The sequence below is a fragment of the Natator depressus genome, chromosome 11 (genome assembly GCF_965152275.1).
Source record: "Natator depressus isolate rNatDep1 chromosome 11, rNatDep2.hap1, whole genome shotgun sequence".
NCBI lineage: Eukaryota > Metazoa > Chordata > Testudines > Cheloniidae > Natator > Natator depressus.
Window position 1 is genome coordinate 5,803,353 of NC_134244.1, and position 24,446 is coordinate 5,827,798.

The 24,446-nt window shown below is 44.6% G+C and overlaps 1 protein-coding gene across 1 annotated transcript in view; it reads right to left on the reverse strand.

Annotated features, from left to right (window-relative positions):
• GYPC (glycophorin C (Gerbich blood group)) overlaps positions 1 to 16,074 on the reverse strand; it is a 39,020-nt gene extending 22,946 nt beyond the window's left edge. The window contains exon 1 of the mRNA XM_074967061.1: positions 15,869 to 16,074. Coding sequence (XP_074823162.1) covers positions 15,869 to 15,902 — 34 coding nt within the window. The 5' untranslated portion in view covers positions 15,903 to 16,074. The remainder of the gene's footprint in view (positions 1 to 15,868) is intronic.
• Between the last annotated feature and the right edge of the window lie 8,372 nt (positions 16,075 to 24,446).

Here is a 24,446-nt window from a genome sequence, read left to right on the forward strand (position 1 = left end):
GAATTAAGCACAGAGAGAGAGAGGCTAGGCCCCCACCCAAATCATGCCATTTGTTGGTGTTTGGGGCAGGGTCTGTCTTCTGAGTTATTCGCCTGAGGGGAAACCATCCCCGCAGCAGCAGCCAGCAGGAAGCGTTCCCCTGGATTTGCAGAAGTGTTTTGTAATAAAGGTGGAAATAATCATTGTTAATAAGCACCTAGATGGGCATTACATCTTTAGGGCCCTTTCCAAGATGCTTCTATGAGAGTGTTAAGGGTTCAGCGAGGGTGGACAGCTCTAAGCCCCTGCGGGCTGTGTTGATGGTGCCATTCCTCCACCCTGCACAGCCAGCAAAGCAGGCCTCCCAGTGTAGAGTGGAGGACGAGCTGCAGCCCCTGCAAGGGTATAATAGTGTCTGTGTCGCTGCACAACTCCTGGGGGCCTCGTGTCTGCATGAGGCTTGCACTGGCTGGGACAATGTGCCCCCAAGCTACCCCCATCACAAGCTGTGATTCAGAGACCCTGCCAGCGCTAAAGAAAGAATTACTGCAATTCCAGGGGGAAAGTGCATATACAAAAATGGGGCAAGCAGGAAGAAGGGGCTGAGGGCTCAGTCCTACTTTAACTTTAAGCCCTACTGAACCTAATGGGACAGCATAAAATTAAGCACGTGCTTAAGTGCTCTGTTGGACCAACCCAGACCGCTCGGCACCTTGCAGGATTGAGCTGATGCTGCCAGACCTTGCTTGTTGTCATACTCTGCAGAAGGACAGGGGTGGCAGGTGTCTTTGGCAAAGGAAGCTGCTGTTCCTGATGGATTGGACAGGAAAATGGAAACAGTCCAGAGATGTATGGGGACGAGAAGGAACATTCCTTTTCCCCTTCTAGCCTGAGACGTGTAAATCGTACCACACCAAGAGCCAGGTAGAACCCTGCAGGTCCGCTGGGAGAGGTGAGGGAATGGGGCAAAGGAAGCGTCTTTCTCCACCCAATGTCCCCACTCAGTGGCTGAGCAGGATTCCAGCCCAGTGCTCTCTTGACCAATAGTTTGGGGGTGTATGACCAATTTACCAGCTGGCACACCAGGGCTACACAGTGGTATGATTTGGTGCATCAGGGATAAGGTTAGGCATCTAGCAACTCCTTTGCATAGAGGGACACATTTCCAGCTGGTGTAAATTGGTCTATAGCTGCCAGGGGAAGGAGGATCCAGCTGAGGATCAGGCCTGTGTTTTCTTTAGCAGCAGACACTGTAGGGAATCTCACCCTTTGACTTTGAAAATCGGGTCATTTGCATCTGCATCTCAGTTAGGTGACTGACGGTATGTTCAAAGGGCCACAGCTCTTAGCCCAAGTACCTGGGTTGGGAGCCGGGGAACATCCTTTGTGGGGCTCAGGAGAGACAAAGGACTTTATGCCCTTGACAGCAGAGGGAGAGTGGATCCGATCTGTAACTGCTGCTCTGGCCTCAGTTCTGGAGTAGTCTTTATGGGGCTTGTGATCCCTGTGCTCTGGGGGTAGGGCCTGAAGAGCTGGTTCTGCATGGCGGTGGGTCCTTTGGTCCTACATCACCTTGCACCCAAAGAGTGTTGCATATGGCCACGCAGGAAGTCCTCCAAGGAGCAGTGTTCCAGGTTGCACTGACACCCTTCCCTCCCCACTAGGCAGTGCTGTTACAAAGGTTTGTTTCATGAGCCTCCGAGCCTATGCTCACACTGAAGTCAACGGCAAAACTCCCAGTAGGGTTAAGCTCAGGAAGTTGAATTTCTTTCACAGTAAATACCTACCATGTGCGGCTGCACCTTACTGAGGTGCATTCCTTGGAAATTTTATCAACAAAGCTTAAAGGTGCTACTTGGCATCAAGGCAATTGTTCCACTCTTAAGACCTACTTCTACTCCCACTGAAGTCGGGGTAGTCCTTTCCCCTCCCCCCACCTTATTTCAGTAGCAACAAGATCTGACCCCTTGTTTTCTGAGAGCAAAGGAATTGCTGGGCCAGATCCTCAGCTGCTGTACATCAGCATAGCTCCTACACCGACATACAGCAAAGGTTCTATCCCATCATCCTGCGCTGTTCGCAATAGAAACATTCGAACACCCTGATCTCAGCCTCTACACCTAGAAACTGCAAACAGTGGAAGAGAAAATCAGTTGTCAAGCTGGGTAGAAGCTGCCATTAGTAACCCATCAGGAAGTTTCTTGTCAGCCATCCTGCAACCTCTTCCTTTGCTGTTTGCTGCTGAGTCAGCTAAAAGCTACAGCCTAATAGCGTAAGTCAACTTTTCTCAAATCTCTGCAAGGCTTCCTCTGGTGTGAGCTTTAAAGGAAAGGTACATGGGAAATAGTATGTGCTAGGGTTGCTATCCTTTACACAGAGATGCCTTGTACTGTCACTTCTAGATACACCCCGGTTGGAATAACTCCACCATGGGCTATGGAACAGATGTGATGAATGTATGATTAAGGAAGCTAGCATTGGGTACAGTTACAGTATCTGCTAGAGTCAATTTGGAGTATATTCTCTGTAAGAGATAAGAAAGTTATACACTTAGGTGGATATTTCAAAAGTCACCTGTGGACTTTGGATGCTCATTTCCCATTAAAATGAGTAAGACCAGGTCATCCAAGTCTCCATAGCCTCTTTGAAAATCTCCACCCTAAGGAAGAGGGGCTTGATCCAAAGCCAGGGAAATCAATGGAAGGGCTCCCCCTGATCTGGGTCAGCCCAGGTTTAGCAAGAAGAGCTAAAGAGTTTACAGTAAAAGTTCTATTTTTACTGCATCCTTGAGATTAGAGAAGACAAGGTGGGTGAGGTGATAATTTTTATTGGACCAACTGCTGCTGGCGAGAGAGACAAGCTTTTGAGCTACACAGAGCTCTTCCTCGGGTCTGGGACAGGTCCTCAGAGTGTCTCAGCTAAATACAAGATCAAACAGATAGATAGTTTCACATTAGTGGACAAATCTCAAGGATTAACTTCTAAAGCACGACTTCATTAGATATCCAGTGGTCTTCCATTTTACACCCTCACTGTTGTGAATGTAATCGACATCAGACTAAAGGACACATTTCCACCCAGTGTTGTTTGCACCCGCAAACCAGTTAGCTAAATGCCTCTATTCTTTTGTCTGAACCTGCAAATGACTACATCTTCGAGATTGTGTTCACAGTTGATTTCACCAGCAAAGTTGCAGGTGTACTAATATTTTCTAAATGGACAACCAACCTAATTCTCAGTTACTGAGGGACAATCTCCACTTGTTGATATATTTTGCTTTCCACAACCAAATCTCTATACAGCTTTTCATGAGTGATGAACCCGAGTATTCGGATTCTAATATTTAAACTGTATTGTTAAATCTATTCACCTAAATTTGGGTTATTGCTGATTATGTACTCTATGTATCCTATGACTTTTAAAAACTAACTTTATATTTGTGGATAATCTGAGCACTATACCTAAATGTACAGACACCCTTTTCCCAACCTATGTATTCTATACTTTTTTTAAACATTAATAATTTTTTAAAATCTATTAGAGAGCCACATTAAAGATCCGCTGAAAAGACAGGTCTTAACACAGAATTTTGTTGAGAGCAGCTAGGCACCGTCTTGTTAATTTTTAAATTCACTAGTGGCAGAGGAGTGACCGGTCTGGTTTTATCAGATGCACATCTGTTGTACACCAGGAGTGCTTGCAAGGGCCAGCAGTGGGGGTTGGATGTCAGAAGGTCTGGGATTTACTCCCATCTCAGCCACGGATTTGCTGTGTGATCTTGGGTCCTTGTTGCATCTGGATTTCTCCATCTGTAGAATGGGGTGAATGATATTTATCCAGTATGTTTAAAGAACTAGGAGTAAAAGGTGCCATGTGAATGGAGAAAAAGGTGTCAGAGAAGTTACATATCTGACTCTCCTTCCCCTTGATTTAAAAAAAAAACTACAAAAGAAAAGGAGCTCTTCCTTTTTTGGGGTCGAGAGCTGGTCTTGTAGTAGGCTGGATCTCGGAAGAGATGGTTCCAGTTCCTGGCTGTGCCACGGACCTCCTGTGCGTATGTCTACATTGCATTGTAAAGTCAGGCTTAGACTCAGGTTTGAGCCCAAAACCCCCTTCCATCCACCCCAGAAATCAGTCTGACTCAGGCCAGGAACCCCTCTGGATTTGAGCCTGCAGATCCTGCTGAGGGTGGATGCGGGGTTCAGAGTCCCTGTCTCATTGAGACTCAGGTCCTAGCCCTGTGTGGATGCAGCTCAAGCCACAGACCAAAACCAGAAGGTCTGCATAGGCAGTGTGGACATGTTTGCAAGGCTGTGAGAGCCAAGTCCAGCCACTGTAAGCCCACAAATGCAGTATGGACACTCAAAGACAGGCCTTGCTCTCTGTCGTGGGTTGAAGCTCTGAGCTTTTACTACCCATAGGCATCTCATGCCTGTGTTGTACTCCGCAACATACCCATTCACTGATTCCTGCTGATGCCTTTCTATTCCTGTTTTCAAAGTTACTTCTGACTTACGAGGACACTATGCGCGACTCCTGTGGAATTAATCATGAACACAGTCTTTAATTACAGGACATGTGCTGTGGATACCCAGCTACGGTTGCAATTACACCCCTGACAAAAATAGTCCTGTAGAAATTCAAAGAGACGGCTAGGATTTCACCTCTGCGGGCTGCAATTGGCCACCTTTGGGCAGCTGCCACCACGTGTAAGCCACGGTGCTTATCTGCACACTGTTTAAAGAGAGGGCCTTTGGTGGTGCTGCCTCATTGATTTGGGAGAGGGTCCGCTGAAAAGCAGCACCGTTGAGCAGACACATGGAATCCATGCTCCTATCTGCTCAGTTAGTGCCTACAGGGGAAAACAGGACACAGGGTTCACTTCCTGCCTAGATAATGTTGTTAACAACCCAAGGCAGAATGTATGACCCTCCTCTTAAAGGAAATGTAACCCAGGAAGCGGGGAGGGGGAATTCTTTGCCTCAGGGGGCTTTTTTTTTTAAACCAGCACTGCACAATGGAACTCAATCTAGTCCTCTGTCTCTCCCCCATCCCCCAGCATTCATCCATTCTTTGTATTTACTCAGCAAAGCAGCTCTCCAAGCAGCCACCAAGCCCCTCCTTGTTGCTCCAGCCAGGCACGAGTCCTATGACCAGAGTCAGATGCTATCAGATCAAAGGCTGTATTCATCGAGAGCGAAGCCGATTCGGGGAGGTAACCAAAACGCAGAGGGACTTGGCAAGCAGTTTGTCCTCGGGGGGAGTGCAGAGTTCAAGAAACTCCTGAAGCGCGTGGGAGGAGGAAGACGAGCCTTTGACATGGATTCAAGCAGCGTGATGGGTTCCAGAAGGGAACACAAGGGTCTTTTTACAAACGGGAGGTAGTGATGTGCAGGGGGAATCTAAAATCATTCATCTCCTGAGTGCCATTCATTCCAGCTGATCCAGGGAGGTGAGATTTGCTCCCCCATGCACCAGCCTGGGCTGCAGGGAATATTCACCCGCAGGGAGAACTGCCTGGTGTACCAGAGCCCTCCTCTCTCACTCTAAATTGCTGTCAGAGCCTCCCCCTCTTGGACCGTGCTGGCCCCTGGCATGTCCCCCACAGGAGAAGAACAGCCCCAGTTAGCTTCCAGAGTTCTTTCTGCCTCAGCCAGGGCCTGGCAGAAGACAAGCAGGCCCTAAGCTGAATCTAGCCCTCTGAAGGGAGCTAACATTAAAAGGGAACTAAGATCCCAAATCAGCCAGACCCTGATCCAAAGCCATTGGGATCTATGGGAGTCAGCTCAGAGTCCAGGAGCTGATCCTCAGCTAGTGAAAACTGCTATAACTTCACTGACGTCAGTGAAGTTATAACAATTCCCCAAGTGAACATCTGTGTAGACTTAAAGGTTCGACCCTCTCTAAGCTCAAAAGCTTGTCTCACTCACCAACAGAAGTTGGTCCAGTAAAAGATATCACCTCCCCCGCCTTGTCTCTCCAATATCCTGGGACTGACACGGCTGCAACAACATGGCATGACCCTCTCGAATGCCTTTATTTACCTGCCGAGACCTCAGGACAATGAGCCTAAGTTTTCCCTGGTAGAGACAGAGCTGTGCGGAGAACGGTAATTCCATTTTGCAGAAGATTTTGATATTTTGAAATTTGGTTTTGTTCCGATTCAGAGTGAAAAACAGACTAAAAATGACTGTAATCAAGTCAAACCGCAACCTTCTCTTTGCTAAACTAAATTTAGCTCCTTGAGCCTATATTATCTATATGGTCTAGGAAATATTTAGTCCTGGCATGAGTGCAGGCGATTGGCCTAGATGACCTCTTGAGGTCCCTTGCAGTCCTATGATTCTATTGGTATAAAGCATGATTTCTAATCCTTTAATCATTGTCAGGGCCCTTCTCTGAACCCTCTCCACTTTATCAACATCCTTCTTGAATTGTGGGCACCAGAACTGGACACAGGGTTCCAGCAGTGATCGCACAAGTGCCAAATACAGAGGAACCTCTCTCTTCCTTCTGGAGAGTCCCCTGTTTATGTATCCAGGGATCACAACAGCCCTTTTGGCCACAACATCACACTGGGTACTCATATCCACCATGACTCCCACATCTTTTCTAGAGTTACTGCTTCTCAGCATAGGGTCTCCCATCCTGTAGGCATGGCCTACATTCTTTGTTCCCAGATCTAACATTTACATTTAGCCATATTAAAATGCATATTGTTTGCATGTGCCCAGTGTACCACATAGTCTAGATAACGTCTTTAACCCATTTACTGTGTGCCGTGTTAATTGTATACTGTTCCAGTTATTTAATCAAAATGTCACGTAGCACCAAGTCAAAGCACCAGAAGTCTACGTATATAACATCAGCACTGTTACCTTTATCATCCAAACTGGTAATTTCATCAAAAAAAGAGAGCAGGTTAGTTTGACAGGTCTCTTTTCCATAAACCCATCTTGATTGGTTTTAATTAAATGACGCTTCTTTAATTTGTTATTAATTTAGGCCCATATCAGCTGCTCCTTTATCTTGCCTGGGATTGACGTTAAGCTGACAGGCCTATAATTACCCAGGTCATCCCAATTACCCTTTTTAAAAATTGGCACATTAGCTTTCTTCCAGTGTTCTGGGTCAATATAGCTGAAAGAACCACACCCCGACTGACATAGCTAGGCAGACCTACCCCCATGTAGACCTACCCCCATGTTGATCGAAAAAATGCTTTACTTGATGTAACTACCATTGTTGAGGGAGACTGTGTTCTTACAGTGCTGGAAAAACCCCTTCCATGACTGTAGGCTGTGTCTACACTACGTGGTTAAGCCAGCATAGCTACACCAATGTAGCCAAGGTGGTGTATTTCCCTAAGGGTACATCTTCACTACCTGCCAGCTCGGCGGGTCATGATCGATCTGTCAGGGATTGATTTATCGCGTCTCAATAGACGTGATAAATCGATCCCTGAATCGACGCCTGTACTCCACCTCGGCAGGTCGACTCGCTGCTGTGAGGACAGCAGGGTAACTCGAACTAAGATACTTCGACTTCAGCTACACAAATAGCATAGCGGAAGTTGCGTATCTTAGTTCGAACCCCCCCCCCCCGCCCCCAGTGTAGCCCAGGCCTAAGTGTAGACACAGCCTGAATCACAATTTGTTTCCGGGTCAGTTCTGGGGTGATGCAGCTACGTAGTACTCTTTCTTCAGCACAAACTGTAGTTACTGCAATATGCAGTACTATAGAACTTCTGCCTCCATATGCGTATTTACCAAAATGTCAATACCTTACTGCAGCAAGACTGTGTGGCTTCATGGTTAGAGCCCCAGATGGGGGCTCCAGAGTCCTGGGTTCTAATCCCAGCAATTTCACTACCCTGCTGGGTGACTTTGGACAAATTACTTCCCTCCCCATGCCTCAGTTTTCCCATCTGTAAAATGGAGCTAATGATCCTTTGTAAACAGCTTTGAGATCTGCTGATGAACAGTGCAATATGAAAGCTAGGCATTATTCTTATTTAAAATAACTAAGTGTGATGAGGAAAAGAAAACTAGCTCAAAGTGCAGTTTAGAATCCCGAATCCAAAAGCAAAACCTGCAGGTGGTCAGTGAAAATGAAAGGGAGCCTGGTCAAGATGAACTCCATCCGTCCTGCAACACAGCGAGTAAAAATGCCCCAGAATACAAATGAGAACTCCTACCTGACTGCAGGAAGAAAGTGGAGATGGAGATATTTTCTGCTCTAGCGTAGGCTCCAGAGACCAAGACAGAAATCTTTGGAGAAGGGAAGGGAGGTGGGAGAACTCCCAAAGGAAAGGAAATTCTAGGCTGAAAAAGGAAGATTTATGTCTTCCCAGCATCTGGTCCTGGCTTCCTCTCCTTTCTTCTCACTGCTGAACGTACGGAATGCCCTTGAAGGACAGGAAGAAACAACTGTTCATTAACAGTTATGATCTTCACAAGAGCCCCCAGTTTGGATGTGGCAGAAATTCCTGAGGAGCTAAGACAGGATGAGATCAGAAAAGCTGGAAGGCTTAGAGGGGAGCAACAAATGTCAGTTGACCGGACAGGCAAATCAATGGTAGGGCAAACTCAGGAAAAGATGGTTCAGAGACCACTTGAAAGTCCATGTGGTCGCTCCATGATGAACACCAAAAATTAATTTTCTGCTGCCCCCAGCCTGCTATGTAATGGCCAACCAACTGGGGAGCAGTAATAATGCCACTGGACATAGGTGACCAAACACAGCCTGAAGAACAAATCCTGATCTTCTAGTTTATTCTGGTCATTGCAACGTTTCCAACTCATGACTTTATTGCAAGGCTTGCAAGCACCAGCTCCTGGATAAACAGATTGCAGAAGAACCTCAGCTTTCATTAAAAAATGAATTTCTAGCCCTCCTGGATGCCAAGAAAAGCTTGAAAGTGGGCCTCAGTTGAACCCTAAAGACTCCAGAAGGAGACCCAGGACGAAGATACAAATAATTCAACATTTATTTTTCTTAAACAGTCTCATGATTTTCAAGCCAATCTCCTAATCTGTTGAGGCCCGACTCCTAATATCTGACTGCTTGGAGCTGGCAATATTGTTCTTATAATGTGCTTTTTGTCAATGAGCTCATATAGAAACTTTGGGACCTGCTTCAATTATCTGGCATGAGTTGTTCATCCACAAAGCGAATCTATTAATCAATATGTAATCTTTCAACAAATATTTAGACATGCGCATTTCAGATGCTAGGTTGTTCATAGACTGTACACCTGGACTACTCTTTATTTGCTCTATGTGATAGTTGGTCACACGGTATTGCTTCTGCTCCTCGATTGGATAACTGAAAGTTTTGAATAAGTACCAGAAAACAAGCATTCTTATTTGCATGAAAATACAGATGTTGGCATGGACAACACAACCCCATTTGTGCAAATATTTGTAAATAGGGAATAAGGCCTTGTCTACACAAGGGAAACTGACTGACAGATATTCTGGAATAACTATTCTGGTATAATTTACCTTTTCTGGAATAACTTCCCTATGTGAATACTCTATTCCAGAATGAAAGTGATTTCATTCCAGAATAAGTATTTTGCTTCCAAAGCAGAGCAATTACTCTGGAGTAAAGTCAGCTTTATTTCAGAACAGAGTGTCCAGATGGGAGTTATTCTAGAATAGTTATTCTAGAATAGTTATTCCAGAATAGCGGTGCTGGTCAGTTTCCCCATACAGACAAGAAGCAGCCTGAATTTGGTTGACATAAACAGCTGTTTGAGATATGCATGTTCAGAACTGCTCTACGTTCCATGGTTTGTAACAGCTCCCTAGGGTCATAACACAAGCTGGAGATCACTAACGTGCTGCATGGTCGAGCCACACCATCTCCAACCACTGATGCACCTGTGGTGGTCACCAGTCTTGTGACTGGTCCACAAACAATTTCCATTAACTTCAGGGAGTGTCAAGCATCACCAGCACTTTCTAATCCATAATCCTGGTCTTTAAATAAACTCTTCCTGAGGCCTTTCCGTTTGGAGGCCTATTAAGGCTGTGCCATTAAGGATGTCCATAGACAACTGGCTCATACGAAAATGTTTAATATTTCCATCTTATTTTCTACCATCTTCTTTACACAGCCTAGGATCTGATTGCCTCCTTGCTGCTTAAAAAAAAAAAAAGTGACTGTACATTGACCGGATGACATCATCTTACTTTTTACAGGTTTTTAGAGGCATCTAAGTTATAAAAGGGGAAGGTGTGAGCATGTGGACGTTGGGCGGCGAATAGTGTCATGAATAGAGAAATAAAACATACTCACTCCAAGCGGAAGCATGAGAATTGAGAAAGATACACACATACATTGAAAACCATTTGGTAGGTTCCATATACTAAGTGACTGACTAAAAGATATTCTCTGTTTAAAATCAGTGTCTATATCAGAAGGCTTTGTAGGTCTTCTAGCTTAGACGGAACACACACACACACACACACACACACACACACACACACACACAGCTGGTATTGACTCTGCAATATACGGCCTGTCACATGTTCTCTTTTATAATGTGGACTGTCCCATAAAGTAGGACATTTTAAACATGAGCGCTGCCATTAAGAAACTGAAACAGTCGCTTATCAGTCACAGGATGTCATGGAGCTGTCTCAGGGTGTGCTTGAAAGCCCCCCTGCAACTTACTGATAAAAAGCTTAACTCCATCTCAGGGCTTATCTGAAGAAGAAAGAATTAGACCCTCATGAAATAACAGGGTTTTTTATAAGCTAAAAATAAGAGAGCGAGAGAGAGAAATCACTTAAAAACTTTATAATACAGCAGAACGAGTTTAACCTGCTGTGATTTTCAGCTAAGGTTTCTGCTTCATCAAGAAAGAATCCCGTTGTGAAACCTATGTCAAAAGAGAAAAGATGTGAGAGGCTGCTCTCTTTCGTAGATTAGAAGATTAATTAAAACAAAATCACATAGTCAAATGTCTTACTGGCAAAAACACACACAAGGCATACCACTGTGTGTATGCAATATGAGAGTATGGAATGGATAATCACTTTCAATTGGACTCTGATGTGAACTGGATGATGCTGATTCTTGGGAGAAACTCATGGAATATGGATCTTATTTCTGCCACACGTTGCGATCTGCCAGCCTGCTATTTTTGCACTGCAATATCATTGCTGAACGTGGTTGAATTATTGGTTGCAAATAAATTATCCAGCATTGCCTTTAATTTTTTCTGTTCATAAATCATTTGCAAACCAATCCTGATTTCTGCAAATGTCATCATTCCTCTACCAGATAGTTTGCAGGAACAGTTATCAGCCTGCGGGTAAAATTTTCAAAACTAGTTAAGTGACTTAGATAGATGGATCTATCCTATCTATCTAAGTCCTCTGTTCAAAAGTTTTATGGGACTTAGGAGCCGAAGTGCCTAACTCACTTTTGAAAATGGAACCTCAATCATCTGAGCAGTGATGGATGCACTGTATTCCATGAGAGCCCAGACTTAAAGATGCAGTGATAACAGCTATGTGACAAGGTTACGATGCGCCATGCAATAGTGCTAATAGGCCTATAAATTTAGCTAGTTATAACCTGGATCATTCAAATCTGCTGTATAATATGTATATTTTAATTGTCGGTGGCAGAGTGATCCCGATAAATATCAAGGGTCATGCACTTGCAGAAAAGCAGAGACTTACTTGTATGGGTATTTTTTAACCTACATTTGTGTGTCCAATTACTGCAATTTTGTACATACATCAAGTCTTTGCATTTGCACATTTCCATATAGATACCTATGAAGATAGGCATAATATAAGAGCCTACATAGAATAGACTAGGTATATCCAGTTTGCATTCAGAGTCATGGGAATCATAGAAGATTAGGGTTGGAAGAGACCTCAGGAGGTCATCTAGTCCAAACCCCTGCTCAAAGCAGGACCAACACCAACTAAATCATCCCAGCCAGGGCTTTGTCAAGCCAGGCCTTAAAAACCTCTAAGGATGGAGATTCCACCACCTCCCTAGGTAATCATTTCCAGTACTTTACCACCCTCCCACTGAAATAGTGTTTCCAAATATCCAACCTAGACCTCCTGCCTGCAACTTGAGACCATTGCTTCTTGTTCTGTCATCTGCCACTACTGAGACCAGCCGAGCTCCATCCTCTTTGGAACCCCCCTTCACGTAGTTGAAGGCTGCTATCAAATCCCCCCTCAGTCTTCTCTTCTGCACACAAACACAGGCATTCAATTTCACATGCATTTGGGGGTGCATTTTGGGCCTTCTCTTTTTAAAAATGGGGTCAGTGTAATACACCATGGTTCCTGACTCATTAAATACTCTCAGTGCTTAGCAGAGAAGTACGTTTCCTTATTCAATAGCCTCCAGTCTTATTTAAAATGTACTGTTCCAGACAGAGCCTCCACTGATGAGAAGCAACAAAAAAAGTTTAGGTCCAAGTCATCAGATTGTCCAGTGAAGGTTCCTCAGGGACTGACTGTGGCTTTGCCACAAGCCCAGAGTGAAGGGCAGCACAAGAGACCAGCTGGTGACTCTGGTCCTTGAGTTTCCCCTTGCTCCAGAAGGGAGGTCATGGACTAGCCCTTTGCCTAGCACTTCCCCCTCCAAGTTATGCTGGATGGTGCCTTGCATTGGGAGTACCAAGGCTCCAATCTCTCTACACCCATCAGCACAGGATAGGAAATAGCCTCATGGACGTTGTTCTCTCCTTCCTGCTGCTCCAAACAGCCAACATGGGGCATTAGAGGCTGCACCCTTTGAAGTATACACCCAGGCTGGTGCTCAAGGGCCTGTCCCTGCTGAGTGCCTTCTCTCCAAGTTGCTGAACACCTTCAGCTCCCGGTGAAGGAGATGGGAATGGACAGAGTTCAGCAGCTTGCAGGACTGATCCCCCATTCTGCAAACCCTTACTCCTGCGAGTAATCCTCACTCACATGAGCAGTCTCTTTCTCCTTCAACTCCCCTGAAAAAGTTTAGCAGGCCTGGGCTCTACAGTGGAACTGGAAATCTCCAGAGTCCGGGTTAGGTTTTCTAACAGCAATCCACGTGATGACTGTCTACACCCACTGCCTCCTTGGGGGGTGGGGGAGGGATATGGCTTCACCACATGGTTCCCTTACATGCCATGATCAGAAGAAGAGAGGCTGAGAATTTATTTTCCTCCCATATTCCTCTAAGTTCATAAAGCTGGGAATTTTAAAATGGAAACATTCCTCTTTCTGTTATGCTCTTTCAGGACCATTAAGAATATACTTGTATACAAAGAAAGAGTGAGTAAAAATCCCTTATCATTCATCAGTAAATGCAAGAGGCTCACCAGAGCACCCTAGCGATTAGGTTACCCAACACCATTCTGTCAACCTCACAAAACAGCTGTTACCTGGCATCCCCAGCCAGTATCAAAAAAATTAGTGTAAGATTAGTCTGATGTACCGCTGATGCTTTATGGATATTTGCACCAGCTTCAATACTTTTCACTCTGCTTATCAAGCAATGCAACTTTGTTTTGCCAGACGCAGTCCTGCTCTGTTAAACATCTGTTGTCTGTACTGTTACAGGACCTCTCAACACACCGGACTTTAACATCTCCTTGATTAGAAACTGACTGATGCCAAAGCTACTGGATTTGTGCCAGGAAAACAAAACAGGCCCACATGGAAATAATGCTCTGAACTTGCATATGTAGTCACCAGAAGGCTTCCCCTTTAATTGAATTTGGTTCTTATTTTGTTTTTTAAACAATGTGGCTCACATTTACCATGATGCAAACTGAAACAGGATACAGGAACATCCTGTCTGAATCTGCAGGAGAAATTGCGTTCAGAGAGTCGGAAAGCAGACAAACATTATTTCAATTCAACACTAGGTAAAGGAGTGCAAGTTTTGTTTGTAACCATCTATAGTTTATGGTTGTAAAAATGGCTTTCAGAGTCTGACATGGTCAAAAACTGAGAACTCCTTCCTAGATGTTACAGAAAACAAAATGATTTGATGGATACAGTTGTTTTCTCATTCTGTACTGTTTTGAGATACTGACACACTGAATTAACACTTTTTAGACAAATCAAATGTTGGGCCTGATTCTTGAGTTCACTTACGCTACTTTTAAACTGGTGGCACTCCACTGATTTCAGTGCAGTTACTCCTAATCTACACTAGCACAAGTGAGATCTGAATCAGGGCCTGAGAGTCCACTCCTAAACGCCTTAAGCAGGCAAAACTCCTGAGTAAAGCTTGGGCTTCTACATAGTCAAGAACACTGCCCAATCAATAATGTGCATTTCAGCGAATGAGTGTAACTCCCCCATCCCACAAGACATTTGAGAGCAATAGTTATAGTAATTTACATGTCTGAAAATAAGTGTACAGAAGCTCCCAGACACCGTAGCATCTTCTTTGGGTTTTTTTCCCCTTCTACTAGCAGTGAATAGGCTTAAATCTTGTCAAAGTTACTGGAACCGACAAAAAAGATGGAGATGATTTTTCAGCTTTTAAGTTGGTTTCTACTTGCAAAAAGACCAGGGCAAATAAAAATCTTCGGTGAAAATTCCAGTGATTCTTTTCTTTCAATATAACATTTCTGCTTGATCCATCTATATCAATTAAAGCTTGAAAACCATTGTCAATTTCAAATTTCATATAGACCAGTTCATCCAACAGCAATCCTGGGACCAAGAGTTGAGGATGGCTCTTTTCCCAGCACTCCCCTCTGTATTGTGCTTTTTATTACAGGGATCCATTGTGAGGATCAATTCCGTTTTGATGGGTTCATTAAAAATTTGCTGTGATGTTACCAAACTGGTTATATTTGAATTAAAATGGCAAGCCTCTTCCAAAGCCATTATCTGGACTGTGGGTCACAGTCTGCTGTCAATTACACCATTGAAACCCAAAGTATTTCCATAGGTGTCACTGGAGTTACTCTAGATTTGCAGGTTTCAGAGTAGCAGCCATGTTAGTCTGTATCCACAAAAAGAACAGGAGTACCTGTGGCCCCTTAGAGACTAACACATTTATTTGAGCATAAGCTTTCGTGAGCTGTAGCTCACTTCATTGGATGCATTGAGCTGTAGCTCACGAAAGCTTATGCTCAAATAAATGTGTTAGTCTCTAAGGGGCTGCAAGTCCTCCTTTTCTTTTTTCTAGATTTGCATCAGATCAGAATCTGGCCCTCAATTTTTTAATATTACCCCCAAAAATATTTTACCATGGGGTGATTAAATGGCATGGTCACTAGAACTCCCTGGGCCAAATTCTCTCCTGTGCCACTCACTTGTGGCTGACAGAACTATGTCAGCATTGACTTTTCCCTCCTATAACGTTACTGTGAGAGAACCATTCAGTTGCCCTAAGACTGTTTCTAAAGTTCCCAAAGCAAACATGCATTGTAACTTTAAATATAGACTGACCGTTTTTGGCTTGCATCTCATATTACATACAGTTTGGTGTCTCTAACTACACGCTAGGCAGCACCGTTAATATCTCAGAAGAGAGACACTAAGCCTTCTGAATGCTCTATATTTTCATTCCTTATGGGGAAAGCATTTACTTTATATTTTCTCTAAACTAGCACTTAGAATGAAATGTAACAAATTTTCATATGCTATATTGAGGAATTAAACTGTGCAGAGGTCTGTTTCAATTCTCTCTGTATCACACACACACACACACACACACACACACACACACACACACACACACACACACACACACACAGTGTTTCATCGATATCTCTTTCCTTTAAGAGGACCCCAGGCAAATTGTTTTGCAGAACTTGAACTTGTATTTTTAAAAATCAGCTGGTTAAACAACAGACTTGTAAATTCACTGTTACTGCAGGGAGGAGGGGGGGAAATGGGGTACTCACATGGTGATGGTGTTCCATTTTTTTGGTCATTCATAATTTACGCCTTCAGAAATGCCTTATTTGTGCTGACGGGTTTTTTCCCCCCCGTTCAGAATCGCCGGCTGGATTAAACTGAGCTGCTAGAAAGGCAGGGAAGAGACCAAGGACCCAGGAGAATGCCGCACTTGTTCAGACACTCCTTGCCGAGTTCCTGACCCCTTTGCAACTGGAAAAGGAAACAGCACATATGTCATTCTTTTTTGCCTTTCCAGCTCACATGAGCGGGGAGGGCCCCCCCCCCCCTTTCAGATAGCAGTAACTGCTTGACGTATCCCAGCCCCGCTGCCTTCCAGGAACTTTGAATCTTTGACAACAAGTAGAAATAAAATGCTCTTAAAAGTGCTTGGTTTCAAACACAATCCAGCCCAGCGTCCTGGGCCAGTTACCAGCCCCATGGATATTAACACAATGGTGGATAAGTCACGGCCAAAAAAAGTGGAGGAATGCTGGGATGATTTCACAATGGGGTTTTCAAGTTCCATTCTGGCTTGGCAGCCTCTGCCATGAGATTCTAATTGACCCTCTCATTTAACGGGTGTAAATCAGGAATATATCCACTGAAGTCAGAGTAGTTACACTGGTGTAAATAAGAGGAAGGCTCAAGCCAGTGATTAAAACACTCGGCTTGCTATTCAGGAGAGTGGGTTTTAATTCCTACTTCAGCCACACATTTCCTGTGTGACCATGGACAAGTATCTTAGTCTCTCTTTGCCTCAGTTTCTCATCTGTAAAATGGGGGTGATAGTACTTCTTAGCTCCTATACCATTTCTTTCTTGTCTATTTAGATTATTAACTCTTCAGGCAGTGTTTTTTTACTGTCCGTACAGCACCTAGCACAATGTCTTATCTCGGTTAAGGCCTCTAGGTACCACCAAAATACAAGGAATTAATAATAATAATAATTAATAATAGTTCATTAGACTCAGACCCAAGTGGCTTTGTCAAGAACTGATCAATCCTCAGTTCTCATGGACTGCGTGGGTCAGTTCGAATTCACAGCATGCCTTTGATGTCAACCACCCAGTAACAGTTTGACTCAAAGTCGGGGGGGGCGGTGTGGGGGGAGCCAGGAAAATCAGAATCAAGACTGAAGCTCCCCCTGTTATGCAGCTTGTTTCTGTTAAGTCAGCTAAGTGACCTGCTGCCAAATGCACTGCTATGTACTTGGCTCTCAATATTTATTCTATAATGGTAGGGTGGGACGAGTGGCGACGTACACGACAAATCCAAATAACTTAGCCTTGTGTGCGTGCACCGATACTGTAAACCACTTATATCAGCAGCATTTGCAACGGACTCTCACGGTGTGTAGAGAACCCTCGAATACCCCCTGGCATGCAGAGCACAGCAAGGCAAGGGCCAGAGGGACAAAAGACCCTGATGTGACCCCCCTAGCTTCAGTAGAGCTACATCAGTTTATACCAAATTAAGGTCTGATTTAGAGTGGACAGACACCTGTGAACGAACGGAAAATACTGACGAGAATTCTGCTTGCCGTTGTCTTCTGCTTCCCCATTCTACACCTAAAACACGCTGCATGCCCAGGGCATTCTGGATCTACACAGAGGGAGGGAAGGAGGCTGAGGTGCTGACAGGCACTTAGGGTGTGTCTACACTAAGGCCATGCTGTAGCATCATAGTGTAGATGCGTCCTACCTCAGTGAAAGGGGTTATTCTGCCAGGGTAAATAATCTGCTTCTCTGAGAAATTCTTCCATCCCCCTGCCTACACAGGGTGGTGAGTCAACCTAACTATGTCACACAGGGCACAAAAGTTTTCACAGCCGTCAGCAATGTAGCTAGAGTAATCTAATTTTAACCATAGATCTGGTCTTAGCTTCAAATCCTGCCTCAGTTCCCATCCTGAGTAATATGTCTGGACACTGAGGAACTCTGTTGTGAGGAAGGAATCTGACCTGCCAGGCCACAGCTAAGCCAAAGGAATGGAAGATCCCTATATCTATCTAGTTTTAGGTACTTACTATTAATCATGTTTATTACAGCAGTGTCCCTGGACCAAACAAAAGCAGGACCCCATTGTGCCAGACACTGTACAAATAGAGTAGTGGACAGTCCCTGCCCTGAAGGGGTGATATGGTCCCCATTATCATAGTACCTCACAATGTTCTTCATCATGTTTGCTCTAGTTATCCTCATAACGTCCCTGTGAGGTAGGGAACTGCGATTATCACCATTAATTTTACAGATGAAAAACCAAGGCAAGACTAAGTCCTAGGTCCTCAAGGTATTCAGTCTCTGAACTTCCTCTGAAATCCGTGGAAATACCTTTGGAGGATCTGAGCATAAGTGACTTGCCTAAGGGGGCACACAGGAAGTCTGTCACAGAACAATGAATGCAATCCAGATCCTCTAAGGCAACGGAGGCCACCCTAACCACTGGACCAGCCTTCCTTTCTACTGAATTTTCTATCCCCACTTCCTGCTTGTCCGCTGTGCTGGGAGCCCCTGTAAGGGTGTGGGGCCCAGTTTGCAAGGCCCCTGGTACCCTGTCCTTACCCGCCATGGAGCAGAACCTCAGCGATTCTGCTGGATGGTGGACCTTTTCCATCCACCAGTATGGGAAGGGTCTGAGCTTTAAAGGAGAGAGAGCCCACCCAGTTCTATACCACCTCCCGAAGAGTCTGGGAGAAGAATGTTGAACATAGAAAGGCATCGTGTTCTCTCTCCTTCTGACCCTAGAGCCAACTGCCTTGAGGGGAGCAGAGGCAGCAGGGAAATCAGAAGCATGGAGGGAAGTGGGGGGAATCAGACAATATGATTGACCATTAATGTCCCCCGTGTCTGAACCCCTCCTCTCACCCTTACATCCAGTGGCTGCTGTAGGCAATGAAAACTATATGGAAGAGGGCAACTAAAGAGTAGTTTCAAGCCTTTTTTGGTCAAAGGTTACAGTATTTGTCCAGAAGCATCCAATCTATCTGATAGCAAAGGTATGTTGAGAGGCCTGCGTGACGGCCTTTCATTGGCTGATACCTCAGCCGCCTTGGCCCACAGTATCTCCATTAACCCACAGAGGAAAGGGCAATTTAACTGGTTGTGGGTTTTTTTTTTTTTTTTTGCCTTGGTGGAGACATTTGTTCATCTGTCGTCTGTCTCTGAAGCCTTGAAATCCTTCCTGAAAATATGGAAACAAAAACTCCCTGTTTGCCTGTATAGCACCTTTGTCCCAAAGGATCATAGAGGGCTCTACAAACTATGTGCCATTCTATTACAGAGGGGTCACACAGGTATGGCAGTGCGAAACACACACACACATCTTTGACCACCTCACCTGCACTCTGCCCACTAATCTACCTCCATCGAAACTACTTCTAATAGCCCACACTACCAAGCAGCTTCACTTAGCCTACATTTTTTTTAAAATTCAGTCTCTTTTATACCATTGGGAAGGAGAGACCACAACTGTGGCTATTTTACAGGGAGCTTAAGTGACTTGCCCAAAGTCACACAGGAAATCTGTGGCAGAGCGGAGCATTGAAAGTAGGTCCAAGCTAGCATTCTAACCGCTGCACCATCCTTGCTCCATTTCATTCACCTAACTTAAGCTCCCAAATTGCCAAAGCATGCTCAGGAATCTCGAACATGTCTGGAGATAGGCACTTTGTAGAATTCAGTAGTAAGTTGAGTACTACATTTTTATCAAGAATATTTCATGCACAAATGAGCTGTTAAATCAGAGGCCATTTTGAAAAACGGTGCTCATGGAGGACAGTGAACATATCACTAAGTCCACTTGATGTGGCTGTGCAGCTTAATGGGGCCTTAAAATGGGAGCAAATGGTCCCCTGAGAATACCTGCCACACAAAGGGCCATCCCGGCTGGTGCAGAGAGGCAGTAAGGGCTGCAAATGGCCATGCTCCCAGCCCTCTGGTATAGGGTGCAGCTTAGGGGCGGGGTGGGGACAATGCCAGAGTCCACTGGATGATGAATATCTCTTCTTCTCAGGGCCCAGAGGAGGCCATGGGAAGCACAGCATCTGCTAGAGCAGCCTTGAGGCTGTTCTAATTTACCCCAGTGGCCGGACAGGGCCTTGCAGGGCAGCAGCTCAAAGACACTTTTGCTTCCCCCCACAGCCTCTCCTCCCTGTCCCAAGTGCAGCAAAAGAGTAACCTGAGAATCAGGCTATCACAGGCCATCTGGCCCATTCAGGGGATCAGGGCTCAGCCTTGCTGTGGCATAGCCGTTATTTGCCGGCTGATCCTGAGGGGGGTGGCTTAATTACATTAGTGATCCTAGCTGTGAAAGGGTCAGGGTGGCCAGGGGAGTTCCCTCTCTCTGGGAAGGACTTGCAGGAGGCAGGCGGGCAAGCTGGGTAGAACCACACGGGGCAGGATAGGCCTGTAAAAAGCTCCTGGAAGAAGCTTATAGTTTCATAGCATCTCTAAGGCTGGAAGGGACTGCTGTGTTCATCTAGTCTGACCTCCCACATAACACAGGCCGCAGAACTTCCCTAGAATAATTCCTGCCGAGTCCCCAGGGAGGGGAGGCACTGGGGCTGGAAAGCAGGGCATCTTGGGAGGCAGGATCCCGCCGAAGCAGCGAAGCTGGAGCCCTGGAGTAGGGGTGTGGAGTCAGGCACCTCATTATCGTCAGAGAGGGGCCAAAGGGTCATTTGTTTGGATTCTTTAGCTGGACTTTTGTTAGCCTGGAAGGGGGCTGACCTTAACCGTGACATGCCTGGAGTGCTGGGCCTTGGAAGTTTTAAACAGGGGTCAAGGCAAGCAAGTAGGATGAATGTAGGTGTAGACGTGGTACATTTCAAATTTCTATGTGCGCCGCCCCGATCAGCTCCAAGATGAAATCTGAGAGCCGATTTTGGTCCATGGAGTTTAAAATGAAGCACTGGTATAATAATAGCAATAAGGTGCATATTTCTGGGCCACTGATGAACTTTGGAGGTGGCTGAAAGAATGACTTTTGATTTCATATCTCACTAATGTGTCTCATGTGAGTACCGATAGCCTGCACATCCTGATATGGTTTATTACTTAAGAGCTAATCCTGCAAAAGGCCCAGAAGGCACCACTTAAGGTGTAATGCCACCTCGGTACTGACTATGACTCCACCCTTCCTCTAGGTGCGCCAGTGCTAGATACCGACACGCCCCGGAGAACAGGGCACCAAATTATGTCTGCCTCCTATGTCCATGCATTGGAGGAGAGGTTCCTTCCTCCGTTCCCCTCTCTAATGCACCTACCACATCCAGCCTCCACTAAATTCCACACGGGTGCCTGAAGGGCCAGGGCAATAATTTGTAGTTATCTATCAAAGCAAACCAGGGCTTGAAATATTTTGGTAATTTTTGCAAGGATTAGATTAACATAACTGTGCCCGGAGATACTCATCATTATGTGATGTTTGAACTCGCAGGCATCTGTCTTGGTACCTGTCTGCCTTTCATTGCTTCATGTTCATCATAAAAGCAGAGATATTTCAGTGCAAATTAGACTGTCACAACCCACCATGCTAACACAAAGCCCATCTGTGCTAAAATAAGGACTTAGTTACAATGGATAAAAACAAAGCACTGAGTGAATATCTGTAGCAACCCAAAGGCCCCGTTTTGTAGTACGATTCCTATTAGAGTTTTTATAAATAACTCTGTGGTAGCCCTAACTCAGTGATGTCTGAGTGGCATTTTCCACACTACTCATAGTTGTGTTATTAAAAAGACACATTTCATTTGGATTATTTTTCTTCTTTTTATAGTTAAATTTCTGATCTGATCAGTTGTTTACTGTCAGGAAAAGCAAAATATGATTCAGACTCCAGTCTTGCAGACACACAGATGGTTAACGCAATCACATGATGGTCTTGTCGACTTCGTGCATGTGTGTTGTCCCATTGATTTCATAGGGACTACTCCCATTATTAAATCTAAGCCTGTGCTTAAGTGTTTGCATGATCAGGGCCTCGGGAAGGCGGGATTATTAAAGACAAAAATGGGAGTGAAGCATCCAACTCCAAGTGACCTTCAGTGGACTCTGGGGCCCAGGTCCTTACAGGTAATTTTATGCCCAGTTCTCATGGATTTCAATGTGCCTAAATTCCTTTGAGGAGCTGGGTCTGGGTGCCTAGTGACTTTTGTGCTTTGAAAATTTCTCCTTATTGACTTAGTGTAGTTTGCTCAAGTGGCAAAATTTTCATTGAGTTTAGGCAACATTCAGAACATACTGATCAAAAGCTAAAATGTTCAGGCTATTCCGGGGGATAGGGGGAAGAGGGGGAGAGAGTTCCTCAGTGTGTGTAACTCAGCATAATGGATATTGCAGGCCTTGAGCACTGTTTCCCAATGGGTCCAGCTAAAAATATATTATGTTTTTAAAACTGGCTAATCTGTTGTCTCTTTTCCTTTTCCTTGCTCAGGAGTCAAATAAGTTTAAAAAATTGGATATATGTGTCTGCCGTGATGAGAGTAAAGATGTAGCCTGGCCTGTTCTAATAATAAATTGCATGCTGATCATATTTTTACTGCAGCCAGGGCATAGTTTAGCTTTAACTGATTGGCTCTAATTCAAGATTTTTGACTTTCAGCAGGAGAAGAATACACAGTAGTGAGAAAAGCACTGCAATGAGCCCACAGTTATTATATCCACCCATGACAAATTGGGCTCCAGAAAACACAGAGACAATATTTGATGACTGATATACACACTATCTAAAGCAGCTTTTATAATGGCCATCTGCAGATCTTTGCTTCTAGAAACCACATGCTTCATTGTATGCACATATAGCTTTTAAAGTAGATTAAATTAATTTTTTAAATTAGACCCAATAATGACAGACACAATGGTCATCTGAGGTTTATTGATCATTTCTGCACTGACTAAATTCCCAAAGTCCTGCACTGGCATTTTAACATCTCTGGTTTCATATCGGGCACAGAGGCAGCTAACATGGAAACAAAACCCAAGACGTTCCAGGAAACAGACATTTGCTCAGAGATCACTCTACCAGCATAAGTAGATCCAGCCACTTCCATTCCTTGTAACAAGGCACTACAGTTTCTCTTACTATAAGCATGCACCTGGCTCAGTGTAAAACCTGACTTGGTTTATTTCAAAACAGCTGCTTCTTTGGTTTTCTCAAAACCCTGGTCTGGGAAATGGAGGGGATGTTTGTGGGACAGCACTTATCCCAACAATCTACAGAAGAAATAAGCATTACTGAATTGTCCTCTGCCAAGAACCCTAATGTATGCTTCCTCTAGTGAAGTCAGGTGAAAGATGACGTAGGTGTGAAAGAGACTGTTCAGGTTTGAATCTGGTTTAGGGTTCAAGTGTTCTTGGGAAGATTTTAGCCCAGAAATGGCAGGAATCTCATAAGATTATTTGCTCTTGTGAGATTTCAACCACATCCAAATCAGAACTGGAGATGTACATCACCTGGGCTATGCCTGCATAGAATCATAGAATATCAGGGTTGGAAGGGACCCCAGAAGGTCATCTAGTCCAACCCCCTGCACTACTATGGAAGCCCAGGGTTTGAATTCAGGCTCAAGTCTAACTCCGCTTCCATCCACACACAAATTGTGCTAACCCAGGGCTCAGACCCAGAGTCCCACGACTGAGTCTGTTGCCCTGGATTTGAGGGGTGAGCGTACCCCAGATTTTGATCACACTCATTGCAACCATACTGTGTGCATTCAGCCACCACGAATTAATAAAATAGACCACCACCTAGTTAAGGATTAATTTTAACAAGCAGGGTTTATGGAGGCAAGGTCAAAACTAGCTGCAGGCTTGCAGTTTCTGCTAATCGGAATGAGAGGAGGTGAGAAAAGAGTCAACAAATTGAGACTGAAAGAAAATTAGTGGATGGAGACCTTTAATTTGAGTGCCTTTGATATAAATAAGCTTATTATGGCTAAAATTGTGAGAAATGTCTGTTGATCAGCAGTTTATTTAAGTTGGAAGAAGTGATGACCCAGCCGGGGTCACTGTGAGCTGTGTGGTTTATAAAAGTTAATTATAAAAAGACTAGATAGTAGAGTGTAGTTTGGAGTAGTTCTCTGAAGCCATCCTGAGAGACTTTTTCCTGACACCCTACTCCCCGACAGGGAAACGACCAGCCAGTATGGTCCTGCTGTCAATTACTCAATAGCATCTCCAATTTGAGGGAATAAGTTGGGACGTTCTAACCCTATTGCTTATGTCTGTGTGTGCTTAAATCTAATACACTGTCATTTTAGATAAGAGCACGCTCACTTGTATCAATTTTCATCAGCCAGAAGTGCTGTGCTCCCATTCATTTATTCCTGATGCTGCCTGGAGTGAAATAGTTAAGTTACCACTGCTTTGGGCTCAGAAAATCCTGGGTAACAAGTCAAGCTGGGAGCCAGGGTTCAAGCCCCGTTGTTTTGCAGTGTAGATGAGGCCCACACTGGGCTTGTATCCTGTGAATCTGCCAGAAGTATCCTACAATTTTTTCGTCCTCTTGACAGTCAAGTTTGGTGGACAGTCAAGTTTTTCCACACTGCATGACGAAGAAAGGACTAGAGCGGGCACATTTTAGGAG